The sequence below is a fragment of the Peromyscus leucopus genome, chromosome 4 (genome assembly GCF_004664715.2).
Source record: "Peromyscus leucopus breed LL Stock chromosome 4, UCI_PerLeu_2.1, whole genome shotgun sequence".
Taxonomy (NCBI): domain Eukaryota; kingdom Metazoa; phylum Chordata; class Mammalia; order Rodentia; family Cricetidae; genus Peromyscus; species Peromyscus leucopus.
This window is the reverse complement of record NC_051066.1, coordinates 108409706-108429734: the sequence shown is the minus strand read 5'-3', so window position 1 is coordinate 108429734 and position 20029 is coordinate 108409706. Positions and strand designations below refer to the sequence as shown.

Here is a 20029-nt window from a genome sequence, read left to right as displayed (position 1 = left end):
TTCCCATTGTATTTTGTATTTGGCAGTTTGTGGAGGGTACAGCTTTGATAATTCTAGGATGTTGATTAGAGCTCATAGCCAGTAGCTACTACTACATTCAAAGCTTTGTGCCAACACGTAGAGGAGGAAATTGGCTGCAAATATATACCTCACTTAGAACTCTGGGGTGATGGACATGCTTTATGAAGGTTGGTCACTGTTGCATGTAATTGTGTCTAGTCGCTAGGACTCTAACCTGAGTGTGATCTGATAACCAGACAAGGAAACTAGCACAAAAATCTGGGGCTAAGGGAATGCCAGTGGGTACAGACCAGTGTCCGCTTAGGGCTTCTAGGACAGGGAAAGAGTCCTGGCCAGTCCCTTGCCCACCCTCCGGGTCCCGGGGACTCGGCTGTGCCAACTTGTCCATGAAGGGTCTGGGCTGGAACCACATTAACACGCTTGCTAGGTAGTGTTCGACCCCGGTGGGAGGAACCGCCTGCCATATGGAGGTGGCAGGCCCAGGTCACCAGCACAAGCCCAAACTGCAGGCCCGCTGGAGGCAGAGGCAGGGGGATGGCTGAATTCGAAGCCAGCTTGGTCAGCGTAGTGAGTCCCAGGACGGCCAGCCCTACATAGAGAAACTTTAAGAAGTTGAAGCTCTCCAACCTTGCGCCGCTGGGTGCGATGACGTGGCTTCCTGGTGGCGCCACTTCCGGTGCGCCTCCGTTCGCACACCACTTCCGGCGGGCCCGCTCTCTGACCGCGGTTGGCTGTTGGGCGAGCGCTGCCCGCGCGCCTAACGGAGAACGGGGCGCGCTGCGCGGGTAGGGGCGGGAGCACGCTCCCGGAAGCCAGCCGCGAGGCCTCGCCCCGCCACCGAGGCGCTCCCCGGAGCCAGTGCTGTTAGTGCCAAGTTCGCGTGGGTCCTGACCGTGGGTGGAGACGGCGGAGGCCGGCGGCGGGAGGCTGCCCACAGCGCCACGCGCAGGTGCTTGGGGGGCGGGGGGTGGCGAAGGTTGCCGTGGGACCCGGAAAAGGCATAGTAGAAACTGGGGCTGCTATTTTTTTTCGACTTGTCATTTAGGATGTGATAACTAACTCCCTTCTAGAATCCTTTGCTAAGAAAAGCACAAATCTTCTCGCCCATGCCCCGCAACATTTTTGTTTTGATGCCAGTTTAATGGCAAAGCACGCAACTTTGTAGCATGTAATCAAACCAGGCGTGGTTTATTGCCTCAAAACTGTTTATTGTTAGCTTGAACTTCCAGGTTTGAGGAATTAAGCATATTATGGGATGGCCACGCCAAAAACCTGGTACTTAACGCAACTTGATCTAACTTTTTTTTAGAACCGCAAGTGGATTTGCGTTGCTCCATTTTAATATTCAGCTTCTGGATGTAGTTAACAAAAAGGCAGGACCACTTGGCACTAGATTTTGCATGCTAGTTACCTTAGGTCGACTGTAATAGCAGTCTGGCACCTCACCAACATGGAATAAATACCACATGCCATTATGGAGATGATGTGCAAAATACCACACCAGTGAAGGTCTGGCTACTGAAATACCTAGTTTTCTTCTTAAAGATAGGCTTTTACATTTAAAATTCAAATACTTTTGCAATTGGAATAGTCTGTTTTGCTCACATAATTTTATGACTTTATAAAGAATCAACAAATTTCAGTTTTGGTAGGGGAGACCATCTGGTCTCAATATACAGCCCAGACTGGCCCTCGACTTCGTATATTGACGCCTGTCCTCCCAATTAGCTGGTATTACAGTCGTCTACTGCAATACTGAGCTCACATTTCAAAATTTTAACAATTTAACAAAAACATCATTGTTTTTTAATCTTAACTACTCTCAAATAATACAGTAGATGTGACTTTATTACTGTTGTCTGAATAGTTGGAGTAAAACAGACTTTTAAATCCATTTTTTCAGGAGCTACATGATGTGGAAAGTAGAATCACTTGTTTCATGCTTGGGATGGGAGCAGAGAGGCAGGTGGCTCTGAAGTGTCTGGTGTGGTATTGATAGCCAGTAAGTTACCCACATTGATAAGATTTTTCAGATCGCTTGCACTTAGGATGGTATCACATTTGAGTAGACAAGATGCTGATATCACATTTGAGTAGATAAGATGCTGATATGAGTGTACACCATTCCTTATCCTTCCCCTTCGTAGCAAACAAAAAGAATTACTTGAAGCGCCTGAGGAACGTTAAGGGGCAAGCAGTATTGTTGGGGAGGGGGCTTGGAAATGTGAACATCGGGTTCAAGTCTTCATCAACTCCATGTGACTTTGGAAAAATTAGGCAGGAAACATTGGTGGCAAAGTACACTGGGTCTGATTCTTTGTGGAATGCCTTTGGTGTCATTCTGTGAAGACAAGCCAGCTACAAAAAGGAAGTATGCTTAGTGTGTCCAAGAAGTATCAAGTCATCCTAAGAGCAGTGAAGCCTACGTTGCCGTGTATGTGATACATAACATGGCAGCCAGAACTCCAGGACACGGTATCTGATGTCCTTGCCTGTAACGTACTGTTATTCCTACGGACAGTAACGGTCTTTCCCTTTCAGACTCGCTGTGTCACCGTGTTATGATGCCATCTCGTACCAACCTGGCCACTGGAATCCCCAGTAGTAAAGTAAAGTATTCAAGGCTTTCCAGCACAGACGATGGCTACATTGACCTTCAGGTAACACAATTGAAAAAAAAAAAAAAAAAGCCAAAGCCATTTAGCTGCTGTGTATCTGTTATCGGGACCAGCAAAAAGCAAGCTTATTTCCAAGACTCTTGCAGCCCCAGTTGGAGAAGGGATTTTGGTGGAGCAGTTTTAGATAGTTCCAGAGTTATCTGCTTACGGTTTCAGTTGAAGTACCAAAGCCATGTAGCTACAAACTTTATTTAACTTACCCAGAAAATATCTTCTTTCCTCGTGTCATGAGATGCAGTTAGTTACAGATACTCTTTATGGCAAACAGAAAGTAAAGTTTGTGCCCTCTCCTGACCCCTACCTAGTAAGTGGGCTAGCGTCTCCTTTGTCCTCCTCTCCCTTAGGACAGAGTAGTCTGGGTGGAGCTTGAGCCAAGAGTGAAGTAGCAAGCAGGGATCCATTCTTTTAAAGGTAAATAAATCAATTGTCCTTTGCACTTATTTGAAGAAGAGGTAAGAATAGCTCTGGGGTGCTTCCAAACACTTAACGTCAGATTCATTAATGAGCCAAACCTTAGAAGGTTGCCTCCAAACCTTTTTAAAAATGTTTTTAGTAGCATATATTGTTTGTACATAATAATGGGCTTCATTATGACATTTTCTTTTTTTTTTAAGTTTTATTATTTATTATGTATACAGTGTTTCTGTATGCCTACAGGCCAGAAGAGGGTACCAGATCTCATTACAGATGGTTGTGAGCCACCATGTGGTTGCTGGGAATTGAACTCAGGACCTCTGGAATAGCAGTCAGTGCTCTTAACCTCTGAGCCATCTCTCCAACCCCATTATGACATTTTTCATATGTGTTCATGCTGTATTTTAGCCTGAATCTTAGCTGAATTTACTCATAATGCAGGGCTTTGAGAAAGCTGAAATTTGGGCTGGAGAGGTGGCTCAGCAGTTAAGAGCACATACTGTTCTAGTGTTTTTAATATTTTATATTTATGTTTTATGTGTATGAATGTCCTGCTTTCATATGCCCCATGTGTGTGCCTGATGCCCAAGGCAGCCAAAAACAGACATTGGATCTCCTGGAAGTAGAGTTACAGATGGTTATGAGCCACCATGTGGGTACTAGGAACCAAACCTGGGTCCATGTACCATGAATATACAGTACCCAAAGAGGCCAGGAGAGTTCCAGAAGATCCTCTGGAACTGGAGTTACAGACTGTGAGTCACCATGTGAGTGTTGGGAATTGAACTCAGATCATCTGGAAGGCAAACGTTTTGACCCTGGAGCCATCTCTCCGGCCTACAAGTACTGTTCTGGCAGAGAACCCAAGTTGGTTCCCGGCAACTATGTCCAGTGACTTACACTGCCTGTAACTCCAGCTCTTGGAGGATCCAGTTCTTTGACTTGCACAGGCATCTGTACTCACATGTATGTATCCACACACAGACACATAATTAAAAACAAAATGAAAATTTAAAAAGAAAGGAAAGCTGAAATTCTGTTTCTAAACTTCTGACTGCATGCTAAGTTACCTTCATTTCCAGAAGTCACCTTTTCACTTTGCGTAGCATGGCGCTCACTCTGAAATCCCTGCAGGTTAGGACAAGTTTCCATGCACATGCACTTAGTAAACACGTGTCCATCACCTAGGTGACAGTAGTTTTAAAGGGCTTTCCTTGGTTGTCGTGAGGGGTCTGGAATAGCAGGACTCCACCTAGTCCTGTTCCTGCTCTGCTGCACTGACTGGTGGACATACTTAAGACACCTGACGCATCCACTTTAGTTTTAATTACCCTCCCTTGCCAAGTACATTAGGCCTTAGTGTACGTTAAGTACATTAGGTGTTTTCATAATGTTCTTTGTCGTTGTTTTTCTCTCTCTTCCAGTTTAAGAAAAGCCCTCCTAAGATCCCTTATAAGGCCATTGCACTTGCCACCGTGCTGTTTTTGATTGGCACCTTTCTCATAATCATAGGCTCTCTCCTGCTATCGGGCTACATCAGCAAAGGGGTAAGCTAATGGGTGTGTGGGAATACGCCATGGGTCTTTCAGAGCCAGAGCGCTGGTTTGTGTTCCAGAAGTGCAGTGGATTCCACTAAAGTAATATGGCATGGTGTCCTTTTGTTTTGCTTTCCCCTTTGTGCAGATGCCTCCATAATTCCTCTAAGGTGGGTGCTCACCAGGTATGGCTTCTGATACAGATTAGAATAATGCAGTTGTGCCTGGTTTCGGGCTTCCAGACTAGCACAAGGCTGTAGCTCGAGTAATGTACCATCGTTGTAGTTTTGTAGCAGTATGTACACGCTGATCAGTGTCTGGGGAAAAGCAGTGAGTCTTGTGTATGTGGCCGCTGCACCTTGTAATTGGTTTCCTTTTTCCATTGGTTTGCTCTGAGTCCTGTTGAGTTTCAGTATTCAAAGCCTAAGTGGTGCTTGGTAGTTCTCCTTGGGTAATGTTTATATATTCTGTGCTGTGAGTACTTCGAAGAGATATTCTGATCATAATGCAGGTCCATTCTTTCACACCCTAGAAAAAATGTAGTTCCTACTGGTGTTTTATAGTTTAAAAAAGCAAAAATTAAGCATCTAGTTGCTCAGATGACAGTTAAATAAAATTGTGGGACATGCATTTCAAAGAAATGTTACATGCCATTATAGATTAAGCAATATTTGGGGTTTTTTTGTTTTGTTTTGTTTTTTTTATTTTATTATTTTTTTTAAAGATTTATTTATTTATTATGTATACAGCATGTATGACTGCAGGCCAGAAGAGGGCATCAGATCTCGTTACAGATGGTTGTGAGCCACCATGTGGTTGCTGGGAATTGAACTCAGGACCTCTAGAAGAGCAGTCAGTGCTCTTAACCTCTGAGCCATGTCTCCAGCCCTTGTTTTTTTTTTTTTTTTTAAAGACACGGTTTCCCCTAGTCAGGCAGTGGTGGCGCACGCCTTTAATCTCAGCACTCGGGAGGCAGAGCCAGGCAGATCTCTGTGAGTTCAAGGCCAGCTTGGTCTACAGAGTGAGATCCAGGTTAGGCACCAAAACTACACAGAAAAACCCTGTCTTGAAAAACCCCAAAAAAAGACAGGGTTTCCCTATGCAGGCCTAGTTGTCCTAGAACTCAACTGTGTAGACCAGGCTGGCTTTGAACTTAGAAATCCTCCTGCCTCTGGCTCCAGAGTGCTGCAATTAAAGGTGTGTCTACCTTAAGTAATATTAGCTAAATATTACTCAGTATTAGTAATATTAGAGGACAAGTGTGTGGTGTGTTTACAACAAAGAACTTGAAAAAAGTGATAGGGAGGGAGGTTGCTCCTCAAGAAAGTGCTTAAGGACCTGAATTCTGACTCCTAGCACCCGCATAAAAGCCAGATGTGTCGGTATGCTTCTGCAGGGCGGAGGCAGATGCCCAGAGCTGGCTAGCCAAGCCATTCTAGCCAAATTCGTGAGCTCCAGGTTCAGTAAGAGATGAGACTGTCTCACAGATAAGGCAGAGGAGCTGGAAAGATGGCTTCACCATTAAGAACTTACACTGCTCTTGCAGAGGACCCAAGCTGGATTTCTAAAACTCAAGTTTGGTGGCTTACAACTGCCTGTAAGTCCAGCTCCAGGGGAACCCAAAGCTTTTGACCACTTCTAGCACCTACCCTTAGGAACATAATTAAAAGTAAATTAAAATAAATGTAGAACATAATTAAAAATAATTCTTGGGGCTGAAGGGTTAGCTCAGTGGTTAAAAGTATTGGCTGCTCTTCCAGGGGATTGTGTTCATTTCCCAACACCCACATGACTGCTGTCTGTAACTCCAGTTCTAGGGCATCCTCTGACCTCTATGGGGATTAGGTACACTTGTAGTGCACATACATACATACATACATACACACAAAATACATGCTTTAGGCTTTGGGTTTTTTTTTTTTAATATTTATTATGTCTAGTGTTTGCCTGAACTCCAGAAGAGGGCACCAGATCCTGTTATAGCTGGTTGTGAGCCATGATGTGGTTGCTCAGAATTGAACTCAGGACCTCTGGAAGAATAGCCAGTACTCTTAACTTCTGAGCCATCTTGCCAGCCAATTTTTTGTTATTTTATTTTACGTGTTATTTATTTTGAAAAATGTCTTTTGAAATTTTATTTATTTATTTGTTTATTTAATTAGGAATTTTGAGACAAGGCCTCACTATGTAGCACTAGCTGTCATGGAACTTGCTCTGTAGACCAGGCTGCCCTCAGAGAGATCCACCTCTCTGCCTTCCTAGTGCTTGAATTTTTTTTTTTAAGATTTATTTATTATGTATACAGTGTTCTGACTGCATGTATGCCTGCATACCCGAAGAGGGCACCAGATCTCATTATAGATGGTTGTGAGCCACCATGTGGTTGCTGGGAATTGAACTCATGACCTCTGGAAGAGAAGCCAGTGCTATCTTCCTCTGAGTTATCTCTCCAGCCCCCGCCTTAGTTCTTTTTAATTGCTGTGATAAGACACCATGGCCAAGGTAACTTATAAAGAATGCATGTAATTTAGGACTCACAGTCCAGGGACGGGTAGAGTCCATGACTATGGTCTCAGAATAGTCTTTAGACTTTTAAACTGTTGAAACTGTAAAAGACTGTGGGGACCTTTGAAGTTGGACTAATACATTTTGCATTATGATATGGCAACAAGTCAATGGGGACCAAGGTGTGGAATGTGGTGGTTTGTGTGAAAACAGCCTTCATAGGCTCATTTATTTGAGAGATTGGTCCACAGCTGGTGGACTGTTTAGGAAGGATTAGCTCTGTTTTCTCTGCCTTGTGTTTGTGGATTAGAGAAAGGGTCTCAGCTACTGCCCCAGTGCCCTCCCACACTCCCCACCGTGATGGTCGTGGACTCTAACCCTCGGAAACTGTAAGCAAGCCTCCAGTAAATTCTTTATTCTATAAATTGCCTTGGTCACGATTTCTCTTCACAATAGAAAAGTGACCAAGACATACCCATACATATATATTTAAAATAAGTAAATCTTTTTAAAAAATAAATAAGGTGGAAAGCCTTGAGAAAGTTGCTTGAGGTCAACCTCTGGTGCACATGTATACATCTGCATGCACGCTTGTAGGCACAGATAGTATGTACCCACCAAACACACCACACACACATACATACACACACACACACACACACACACACACACACACACACACACACACACACACAGAGCTTGAAAGAAAGAGCAGAAGGAAATAAGCCTAATATCTGGTTAAAAATAGTTTTTCTTTTTTATAATTTTGAATTTATGGCTTAATTTGTAATCAGAAGGAAATTGGGAGTGTAGTGCTTGCCTAACATGCCCAAGGTCTTAATTTGATCCCCAACACAGAGAAGAAAAAGAGGAGGTGACAATTTATGATCAGAAAGAAGAGATATAAAGGTGTAATTTATATGATACTAATGTTTTCCTTCTGCCACCAGGGGGCAGACCGAGCTGTTCCTGTCCTCATCATTGGCATTTTGGTGTTCCTGCCAGGATTTTACCATTTACGCATCGCCTACTATGCATCCAAAGGCTACCGAGGTTACTCCTATGATGACATTCCAGACTTTGATGACTAGCAGTCACCTCCTCCTTGAGAAGAGACACAGTGCACCCACTTTAAGACATCAAGCGGGAACTTTGGCTAAGGGCTGAGGAAGTCTACAATTTGCAGATGTTTAGCAAAACAATGGCCGGATTGTATGAGTCCTTTTCCAAAATGTTCATGCTTTATAATTAGCTAATTAGGACCTGTTATGTTTTCATCTGCTGGCCCTGGCAAAGCTTGACAAGTTTTTCCACATGCGTATGCATCATGTCAGAACTGTGAGGCTAACTGTCTGGCAGACTGTATTCCAAGGTGGAAAGTGTTCTTTTGGGGTGAGCCTGCATTTTGCCTCCATCGTCAATTTGTTTTTGTAGAATATGGAAAGTGTATTATGTCTAGTTTCTTATTACTAAGTAATTTATTTTTAAAATATCTATCTTATCTCTCACACTCTTCTCTACCTTTACATCCTGGTAAAATTAAAATATCTCTTATCCCATATACTTTCCTCTACCTTCATATCCTGATAAAACCAAGTATCTGGGATCCATTTGTAATAGGCTTTTTAAAAAAATTGACAGCAACCTAGAATTTTTAAACCCCAAAGTAGGTTTTCAAAATGTAAACTTTGTGGGGCCAGAGAGATATCTCAGTGGTTAAGAAGACTGGCTGCTCTTCCAGAGGTCCTGAGTTCAATTCCCAGCACCCACATGGTGGCTCACAACCATCTATAGTGGGATCTGATGCCCTTCAGGCAAAATTTCGATAGACCACTCATATACATAAACAAATCTTTAAAAGAAAACTTTGTTGGATATGATGGCACACGCCTTGATCCCAACACCTCAGAGGCAGAAGCAGGTTGATCTCTGTGAGTTCAAGGCCAGCCTGGTCTTCATATGGAGTTTTAGGACAACCAAGGCTACCAAATAGAAAGCCTATCTCAAATAAAAAAACAATAACAAAATACTTCCTCTGGTTTCTCCATAGGTTACCCACCAAAAAACTTAGGTGAATCTGTCTTTCATAGATAAAGAGGTTGTGTGAATCATCCTTAAGGACTAGACTTTGGCTGTTTCTTAGTAAAACTGTAGATAAGTGTACTTGGAGTTTGTAACCCACTGCTGGCACCTACCGCTATGACATCATTCTGCTAAAGATTACAAGACTTGGCCAGAATCCCTACAAATGTATTATGTCAAATCTGGTTTTTAGCTTGCAAAAAGTGACTTTTTTTTTTTATAAAATATTAAAGTGTCATAATTAAAATTCTAGGCTTAAAACGATTAACTTTAGGCATGTTTTAGAAAAGCATTCTAATGATATGATGTATTTAATCCCGGTACCCAGGACTACCTTTCTTTTTAGGTAACTGGCTTTATGAGTCAGACTCTGCTTTCCAGTCAGTGTTTCCTCTGAGGTTATGGACTTGGGCATGTAGAAGTCTGGATGTCATCAGCTGAGACTTGGAAGGCGGTGAATAGGGGCGTTTGTGGGGGGAGGTAACTTGGATGTGTTGAAACTAGATGTCAACTCAGCACCCAGGGAGAGCAACGGAGGCAGGAGACAGTCACAGTGCTGTCTGTCAGGAAATCGGATCGGGTCTCGTCTGGAGACAGAAACGTTCGAGTCGGTGTTTGGATAGTATCTTCAGAGCCATGGGGCTAGGGAGCTCACCAGTGGAGTTAGACACATAGTAGTAAGACAGTGACCCCCAGCAGCTGCCATGTTTGGCTGTATTTAAAAATTGGAGGGGAGCTCGAAGAATTTGATGCTGAACACCTCTAGAACCTTGCTGGTAAAGGTATGAAGTGGCATAGGATATTTAAAGCTCCCTGTTGGGCACTGCTTACAAAGCTAAGGCTAGATTGGCTCAGCCAAACCAAAGAGCTTGGTATTTATAGGGTTGATGCTACAAAGAGAAAGAAATGATAGAGGGGCATAGAACGCAAGGGGAACATCTCCAGGTTGCCCACATAAGCTCCTGTGTTCCTTTCCAGACAGTTGTGAGCACAGAAACATATGCCCCTGGTGGGCATGGTGGTGGGGCACACACCTTTAATCCCAGCACTCTGGAGGCAGAGGCAGATGGATCTCTTGAGTTCAAAGCCAAGCTGTTCTACATAGTGAGTTCTAGTACATCCAAAGCTGCATAGTGAGATCCTGTCTCAAAAGAAAAGAAATGGAAAACAGGCACAGTTGTATGGTTCTGTGATCTCTTTTTTCTGTTTTGTTACACACACACACACACACACACACACACACACACACACACACATCTCCAAGGAAGCCAGCCACATTTTCCCAGTGCCCGGTCTGGAGGCCTCACTGTTGCTAGCACTCTTCCCTCTCACTGTCATAGACAACACTTCTATCCTGTATAGGTACATAATTAGACTTCTGTCTGGGGCTAGAACCCCCCTCTACTGTCCCATGAGGAATGACACTAATCACACTAGTAATCTCATCTTGGTGGCCTCATTAATAAGAGATGCACAGATAACTCTTATTAAACCAAAATCAGACTTGTATGCATTGACTATAATTGTATTCTTTGGTGCTTTATAGAAAAGGTCTAAATCTCCATATTGACGATAAACTTTTTTAAGATTAAAAAAAAATTATGCATATGTATATGGCACATATATATGGGTACTCACAGAGACCAGATCCCCTGGAGCTGGAAGTACAGGCTATTAAACTGCTAATATGGGTGCTAATATGGTTCTCTGCAATTCAGGTTCTCTGCAAGAGTACTACATGCTCTTATCCACTGAGCCATCTCTCCAGCCAGTCAACATTCCTTAAACTGTTTGCTGAGACCTTGTGCACCTAGTCTCATTAATTCTGTATGATTTTAATCTCTGCAAAAGTTCTGTGCTAGGAAAAAATTCCCAAGCTTAAATTAATGCCTTTGGGGATTGAGCAAGAAAAAGGAATGGGAACAGGGGTTTGTACAGTAGGAGCAGTAGAGACCAAGGCCATTTATCCAACGAGTGTTTGCCTAAAAGCAGCCTGCTGTCTTGGACTGTTGACTAAACTAGATGGCACAAGTAATTGTGAGAACTATTACACTTTCCAGGAAATCCAAAGCAGAATCTACCTCAATTACTTGTGGTGTTCTGCATGTGATGGAGAGTCCAGACCCATTCATTGCCATTGTACTGGAAAGTGCCACATATGGCCAGTAGATCAGACATGAATTGACTGTTTCCATTCTTCTGGAGGTACAGCAAAAACAGATGGGATGATCACTGAGGAACAGAGGTTGCAAACTAATGGTCACTTGTTGGCTTGCATTTTGTTTAAAAGAGTTATGTGATGCTGATGTTTGATTTCTTTTAAAAAGGAGGTTGTTGAGCATGTTGGAGCAAAATTGTAAAGGTAGCTTTAACTGACGAGGGCTTCCCAAATCACTGTAGTCCCCACTACTTGGTTATTTCTTTACCAGACTACAAATTTCCTCCCAACAACTGTCAAATGAAGCGCTGAAATGCAGGCATTACATTTGCCTTTGCAGTATGGACAGGTGAGCTGGCTCTGCTTAATTCAGACCTCCTCTGTGGTCCTCCACCTGCTGCCATGTAGGCCAGCTACCCTTTGAACAGTTGATGAGTCAGGCCTCTGCCTGGAACCTTTTCCTTCATCCCCTGGGTCCAGAACCTACACTGACTACCTAGCTCAGAAGAGTGTCTTGGTGTACAACAAATGAACCTGGTACTAGGACAGTGCCACGGTGACCTCTGGCCTTTGAAGTATCGCCTGCCAATCATTGCCCTTTGGCTTTTTGACCTGTCATCTTAATCTTATCCAGAGACTTCTTGTCCCAAAGTTGTGTGGCTTATGGTTTAATGCATGGGAGCAAAGGGCACTCTTAGCTATGAGGTGTTAGACAAATCACCTTACTTGCTTTATAAAGTGGGGTAACTTTCCTTAGGGAGAAGTTAGCAGAGTTCAGTGAAGCAGTTTCTGCACATACCTAAGTCCGTCAGCATTCAGTAAATGAAGCTGCTGCTGGAAAAAGTGAAGGTCAGTCCACTGGGGCAGGGCCTGGAGTAAGGCCAAGGATGCCAGAGAGCTCGTTTGCCATCCTTCCCTTCTGAGGAACCCGTTCTGTAACGGCTGCCCCAAAGGCAGAGCTGCCTTCCTAGATGGAATGTACAGGAGGGTGTGAGTAATCCTTTGCCTGGATACGGCTGGGCCTGGGCCTTTGTGTGCCCGGGTTCTTAAAGGCCTAAGATAGGACCTTGCAGAGACATTGGAGATGAGGTGTGTGACAGCTGTGACCTCTGCTGAAGCCCGTCCTTTCCGTTTCCATCCTCTGCTTTACTTGGTCTTGCCCCTTGCTCCTTAGAAGCAGTCTTCCTTTTCTGTGGCTTTGAAGAGACACTTACAGAAGAGTTGACTGGGGCTTGCTTAGTTTCAGAGGGTGAGTCCATGACCATCATGGTGGGGAGCATGGCAGCAAGCAGGCAGGCAGGCACTGAAGCAGTGCCTGAGTGCTTACATCTGATCTCTCAGTAAAGGTAGAGAAAAGAGCTCACTGGGAATGGCCTAGTGATAGACCTCCGAATCCTACCCAAACAGTTCCCACCAACTGCGGAGCAGTAGCAAATACATGAGCCTCTGGGGGCCATTCTCATCAGGCCGTCACAGAAGCTTGCTCTGGGCCAGCAGCATAAGGACCCCTTGGGAGCTTGTCAGAATGCAGCAATGTGGACCTGCCTGCTTGGTCAGCTTGCAGTGTTAACAAGACCCTGGGATTTTCATTATCCCTGAGTACTTGGCACCTCCTAAGTCCATTTCCTCAACTTAGGGCTGGACCTCTTCCAGCAGCGCTAGTGGTTAGGGGGAGGAGAAAATTCAGGGTAGCCCTCTTGAGCTACCATCACTCCAAGTAAAACTAACAAGGGCAGGGGGCGAGGATGCTCCACTGCTTCACATCAGGTCAGGGAAACAGTGCAGAAAGACTCAGAGAACTTTTGTGAGGCATGAGAAACCAAAACAGTCCCAAGATGGGAAGAGAGCAGCAGCCTGTGTGGTTTTTTTCCCCCAAGAGAGGCATTTGCAAGCATGATGTAAGGGGTTAGTCCTGATTATTGGAGGTGGTGGCTTTCCTCATCTGTAAGTCCGACAGCCCCATTCTTCTGTCCCCTCAGTAACCTGAGAAAGCCGTCCAGAAAACACTCCAGTCTGAGGTGATCCTTTGAGAAGGTTTCCTCTGGAATTCATAGAAATCTGCAGATTGCTGAATCGCCCCCCAGGCCCATGTCTCTTAAAGCTGAAAATGGCAGCAGTGGAATCGCTGACAGCCTGGGAGGGTTTATGGCCTGGCACAGTTGAGGCTGGCACTCCTTACACTTGAAGCAGGTGTTGGGTGTGGCCACATGAGCAGCCCAAGGGCAAGCCAGGCCACCTGCTCTGGTGTCTGCAGTGCTGACAGAAGCCAGGGTCTCACATCTGCTAGGCGGTTGCTCTACCTCTAGTCCAGCTCTGAGTGTTGGTTTTGTATCCTGAAACTTGGCTTAATTTGATTCTAGTGGTTTTGAGGAGTGGAGTTTGTATTGTTTCTGAATTAAGGTCACAACCTCTGCAAACAGACTGATTGGCTTCCTTGTAATGTGATGCCTCTCCATTTCTTTTAACCGGTGTGTGATGGGTGAATGAAGACTCCCAGAAAGAAGCTGACCTTCCACTGAACCTCCTGCAAGGCTGATTAACTAATTAGAACTTCAAGGATTGTAGGGAGTTTGGAATGTTGCAAGCCTAATTACACTTTATATAAATAGGCATTCCTTGCCCACTTCTGTGTCTGACCTAACATCCTGTGACTAACAGATAAACCCTTTGGAATACATTAACAAAACTCTAGTCCACCAACCAAAAAAGCTAAGAATGTCATCAGCGAGCATCTGAGGCCTATAGTGAGGTTTCCTGGCTTGCCCTAACCCATCTTCCTAATGTTCCCACCCATGTGCTCAAATAGTGCCTTAACCAATGTTTGTTGCGTAACTATAAAAAATTCCCTAAATCTGCCTTCACGTTGGAACGTGAAATCTGGGGTTACCTAAATCTGTGTTCCTGGGCCATGGTCACTCATTTTTGGCTCAAGAATAAATTCCTTTGGGAATGGAGAGATGGCTCGGCTATTAAGAGCACTAGCTGTTCATATTGTGAACCTGAGTTTGATTCCTAGCACCCACATGGTGACTCACAACTGTTTAACTCCAGTCTCAAGAAATATGACACCCTCTTCTGGACTCGAGGCACCAGGAACATAAATGACGCATAGACATGCAGGCAAAACACCCAACCATAAAAATAAACAAAATATTTAAAAGGGATAAATGATCTCATACACCATTTGAGATAAATGTTGGTTTGGTATTGATGTGTGTATGATCTTTATTATTTGAAGGCATATTCCTTCTGTACCTACCTTATTGAGAGCTTTTACCATAAAAGGATGCTGAGGTTTGGGAGGTTTTGTCTTTGTTTTTAAGATAAGGTTTCTCTGTGTAACCACCTTGGCTGCCCTGGAACTCACTCTATAGACTAGGCTGGCCTCGAACTCACAGAGATCCACCTGCCTCTGCCTCCTGAGTGCTGGGATTAAAGGCATGTTCCACCACTGCTCAGCAGGATGCTGAGTTTATTAAATTTTTCTACATCTTTTAAGGTGATAAGTACTTTTGCTTATTCTGTTAATGTGGTATATTGTTGGTTTGCCTATGTTGAATGGGGAACATCAGAAAATGGTAAGGCTGGAGGGAGGGGGGACGGGTTGGTATGTAAAAGGAAAGAAAATCTTTTTTTTTAATAAAAAATTATATATAAAAAAACCCAAAAAACACATTCTTGTTATAACCACCTAATGGAAACAAAGCCTTGGCAAGGAAAAGCCACTTTTCTAAGGCCACACCAAGGGCAATGAAGCCAGGATTTCAATTTAAATAATATGAATATGATTCAGTATCCTATATTCCAGGAAGTGAGTGGGAAGACAGGGTATTGGGAAAGAGAGAGGGAGAAAGAATGGTATTTAAAATTTTATCTGCTCCCATCCTTTGTACAGCAACCCAATATTAGTATATATGTTCATTGCTCATCAGAAAAAAAAAAATGGTAAGATTTTCCCCCATTTAATGGGGATTTTACCCAAAGAGCCATGGAGTGGTGCTGGTCTAAGGCCAAGCCTGTGTGTTCTGAACATTGATCACGAGGCCTCCTATAGTGCTGCCTTTCTGGTGCTTCTGTGGTGTTCCTCCAGCGAGGGCCAAGAAAGCCTTCTCTCTCCCAGTCTTAACAGATTGGCATCAAAGACGTTAACCTCTCACTGATTTTGCAATCTAGAAAACCAAAGGAGGCCTGTACGGAGTCTATAAAGGCATTTCGAGTATTGGCAGAATGGACCTGAGTTTGCCTACCAAGCCCCAGATCACTGAAACTAGGCACTACAGAGTACTTTTGGAGCAAAATATCTCTATGTTAAAACAGTTCAACTTAAACATTAACCAACAAAGCAGAACAGGAACTTTGAAGTCTACTCTATCATACAGTTAGAGCCTTTACATACATTTTAACTATAATCAGTCACAGCATTAATCTAACCTTGACTTTTATCTCGAGACTTTGACTTAAAATTACATATGAATTCACCTTGAATCCTACCTTTTCCCATGTATGTAATTTGAGCACCTACTATAGACACAGCATTTTAATCAGGCATCCAAAAAGGAATCGTCTGCAGCCTGATGGCCTCCGCTGACCAATGTGGGCACCAGGCACACACCTGGTGCCCAGACATACACACAAGCAAAGCACTCCTACACATAATTAGTTCAAAGTCGACTCAAAGAAATGGAAGTCTGGGTGGACCAGCTATTGAAGGAAATGAATTCTAGTGGACTGGAAAAGATGATCAAAAGTCTCATTTCAGGGCCTATAGAAATGGCTCAGCGGTTAAGAACACTGGCTGCTCTGCCAGAGGATCCAGGTTCATTTCCCATCACCCTCATGGTGGCTCCACAATCATCTGTAACTCCAGTGTCAGGAATTCCAATGCCTTTTCTGGCCTCCATGAGTTCTGCTTGCACGTGGTGCACAGACATACAACCCAGCAAGGCAGTCGTACGTATAAAAGTAATAAAATGTTCAAGAAAGTATTTTAAAAAAATAAGTCAGACATGGTGGTGCACCCCTCCCAATCCCAGCACTTGGGCGGCAGAACAATCATTCTCTTAAGTTCAAGGCCAGCCTGGTCTAAGTATTGAGTTACTTGTCAGCCAAGGCTACATAGAGAAACCCTGTCTCAAAAACAAACAAACAAACAAAAAACCTAAAAGCCTTACTCCAGGGCTGATGAGATGGTTCAGTATGTAAAGAGCTTGCTGTTCAAGAATGAGGACCTGAGTTTGAATCTCCGGAGTCTCAGTAAAGCCAGGCTAGGTAGCACATATAGTTTAATTCCAGCGCCCCGACAGGAAGAGGGGAAGCGGACCATCGAAAGCTCATGAGCCTGCTAACCTGTCATGTGCAACAGCACAACAGCAAGCAACAAAGAAACCTGTCTCCTCAAGGTGAAAGGCAAGGACAGACACTGAGGTTGTCCTCCGACCTACACACACACACACACACACACACACACACACACACACACACACAGTCTAGACTGCAACTGTGGCTCTGGTAGAATGCTAACCCTGCATGCATAAGGCCCCGATTCCTAGCACTGAAGAAAGAAAAAAAAGTCTCAGTAGTTAAGAGCACTTGTTCAGTTCTCAGCACCCACATGGCAGCTGAGCTCCAGGGAATCTGAACCCCTTCTGACTCTTCTGTGGGCACCAGCATGCACATGCCATTACACACACACCCAAGTAAATAAATATTAAGCCGGGTGGTACATGCTTTTAATCCCAGCACTCAGGAGGCAGAGGCAGGCAGGTGAGTTTGAGGCCAGCCTGGTCTACAGCTAGTTCCAGGACAGTCGGGACACAGAGAAATCCCGTCTCAAAAGACAAAAAGTACACACAACACACACACACACACACACACACACACACACATACATTTTAAAGTTTTCCCTAAAATTTCAGGCCTAGTTGATAATATGCTGTAAAATTTCTAGTAAGCCTTGAGGACTGTGGGTGGTTTTAGAGTCTAGACCATGAAGAAGGTTTAGATGTAGCACTGTTTACAAACCTAGTATAACCCTCATAAAATCTTGCCCAAATTAATATCCAAATATTGATTTTAAGATTATAAATAAATTACAAAGGGATAAAGCCTAGCTTTTGATTAAAACAAGTAGGCAAAGCCAAGGATATTGTGTTGTATATTTACCTGCCTTCATAGGTGGAGGAGAAAAATCATATGACCATTTTGATAGGTACCCAAAACTGCAGCAGGTAAAACTGAATACCTATCCTGACTTAGTGTTTACAAATAAACCCCACCCAACTTCAAACAGATGGCTGTGCCTAACCTCATCAAATATGAATAATTAAATCGTAAAAAATTCCACTGAATTTTGACTTTCTATCATGAGTCACCATTCTTTCAGGTGATGGAAATTTCCTCTCGGTTATTATGGGAGTATTCCCCTTCCTGGAGCTTTGCCATCTCACTTGGGAGCAAGGACGTCACTTAGGGTCAAGAGCTCCAGAGAGGGGAAGCCTCTGACCCATGAGGGTCTACACTAGTATTTGGTTTGTAGGTTTTAATTTAAAAAAAAAAAAATTGTTGTGTGTGTGCACGTGTGTGTGTATGAGTGAGGGTGTGTGTACCAATGTGAGCACGCACATGTGGCAGTGTGTGTGTGGGTTCCAAGGACAGCTTTGGGGAGTTGGTCTTTGTCTTCCACCTTGCTGAGGCAGGGTGTCTGTGCTGTGCTGTGTAGTCCAAGCTGGCTGACCTGAAGCGAGTTCTGGGTGGCTCTCCTGTTCCTGCCTCTTATCTCACCACAGGACCTGTAAGATGACAGATGTGTCCACCGTGTCCTGCACCCTCAGGTCATCAGGCTTGTTCTGGCAGTGCGTCTACTCCCTGAGCCATCTCCTTGGCCCTGACTTTCTCTTGTGTTTGTTTGATCCATACTTCAGTGACGTCAGTGTCAGTCTGGAAATCGTGCCCTTTGATTGATTGCTTGTGACGCCATCCGGGAAAGCTCATGAGGGCTTGTTCTCCATATCTGTGAGACCCAGCTCAGGAACTTGGGTCAACACTGAGGAACCTGGCATATGGTCACTGCTTCATCTGCTGTCCCCCAGCTGACAGAGACTCGGCAGTGTGACTTCCCTTTCCTCCGTTCTGCTGTGTCGCCTCTTCTCCTAAGTCAGCAGGCAGACAACCCCCGAGCTTGAAAGAATGGGTCATGAGGTCCCAGAAAATAGTGGAAATGAAAACTCTATCATCCAACATGGCAAGTTTCACTCTTGCCACAGAAATCAGATGTACCTAGGGGAGAAAAAGTGAAAACTTAATCACAATTTGTAAGTAAGTTGATTACAGCCCTCAAAGAGACAAGAGAATGTTTTCAAAAGCAGAGCCAGGCTTAGTGGCTGGCGCACACCTTTGATCCCAGCACTCAGGAGGCAGAGGCAGGTGGATCTCAGTGAATTTGAAGCCAGCCAGGTCTACAGAGAGAGTTCCAGGACAGGTAAGCCTACACAGTGAGACCCTGTCTATGAATGAATGAATGAGTGAGTGAGTGAATAAATAGGGGCTGGAGAGATGGCTCAGTGGTTAAGAGCACCAGGACAGGTAAGCCTACACAGTGAGACCCTGTCTATGAATGAATGAATGAATAAATAGTGGCTGGAGAGATGGCTCAGTGGTTAAGAACACCAGGACAGGTAAGCCTACACAGTGAGACCCTCTAGATAGATAGATAGATAGATAGATAGATAGATAGATAGATAGATAGATAGATAGATAGATAGATAGATAGATAGGAGCTGGAGAGATGGCTCAGTGGTTAAGAGCACTAGCTGCTCTTCCAGAGGTCCTGACTTCAATTCCCAGCAACCACATGGTGGCTCACAACTATCCGTAATAAGATCTGGTGCCCTCTTCTGGCCTGCAAGCATACATGCAGGCAGAACATTGTATACATAATAAATAAATAAATCTTAAAAATAAATAATCAGGGGCTGGAGAGATGGCTCAGTGGTTAAGAGCACTGACTACTCTTCCAGAGGTCCTGAGTTCAATTCCCAGCACCCACATGGTGGCTCACAACCATCTGTAATGAGATCTGGTGCCCTCTTCTGCCCTGCAAGGACACATGCATGCAGAACACTGTATACATAATAAATAAATAAATCTTTAAAAAATAAATAAATAAATAAATAAATAATCAGCACAAATAAGAGAATTTAGTAAAATAGATGATTATTAAGAATATAAACATTGAGAGTGTTTCCACTATAGCATGGTAACATCTAGATAATACTTAATCTTACTTGTCTCCATGTTCAATAAAACAAAGTCTATTCACAAAAAATGAAAACACTTGAGGATTAAGTTAATGGGAAGTTGCTTAACCCATTTGATGAAAATCATGGACCCTTACTGAGATTCGTGAAAGTTATTTTGTTAATTTAGTAAATCTCAAGTTTTCCAAAGCAGAAGTGTCTCTACAACTGCAATTCCATCCTAATTAGAACCCTATAGGAAGAGTGGGGAGGGGTCTCAGAGTGACCCTAAAGTGTATCTAAAAATCAAAGCTAGAAAGCTGTACCATAAGCCAGAAAGAGTTTCAGAGGGACTTGGGGAAATACTGCCCTCCGACATTAAACAGCGTTATATAGAAGTTA

At 43.8% G+C, this 20029-nt stretch overlaps 1 protein-coding gene across 2 annotated transcripts; it reads left to right on the top strand.

Moving 5' to 3' along the window:
- Positions 1 to 733: 733 nt before the first annotated feature.
- Positions 734 to 8714, top strand: Tmem230 (transmembrane protein 230). 2 transcript variants are annotated; one of them, XM_028878621.2, is made up of 4 exons: positions 734 to 970; positions 2563 to 2681; positions 4538 to 4660; positions 8104 to 8714. In XM_028878621.2, exons 2-4 carry the CDS (start codon positions 2583 to 2585, stop codon positions 8242 to 8244), a joined length of 363 nt encoding a protein of 120 aa, XP_028734454.1. In that variant the 5' UTR covers positions 734 to 970; positions 2563 to 2582; the 3' UTR covers positions 8245 to 8714. The 2 variants fall into 2 exon arrangements, with proteins under 2 accessions (XP_028734454.1, XP_037061128.1); XM_037205233.1 differs by lacking the exon at positions 734 to 970 and adding an exon at positions 1828 to 2023.
- The last annotated feature ends 11315 nt before the right edge of the window (positions 8715 to 20029 follow it).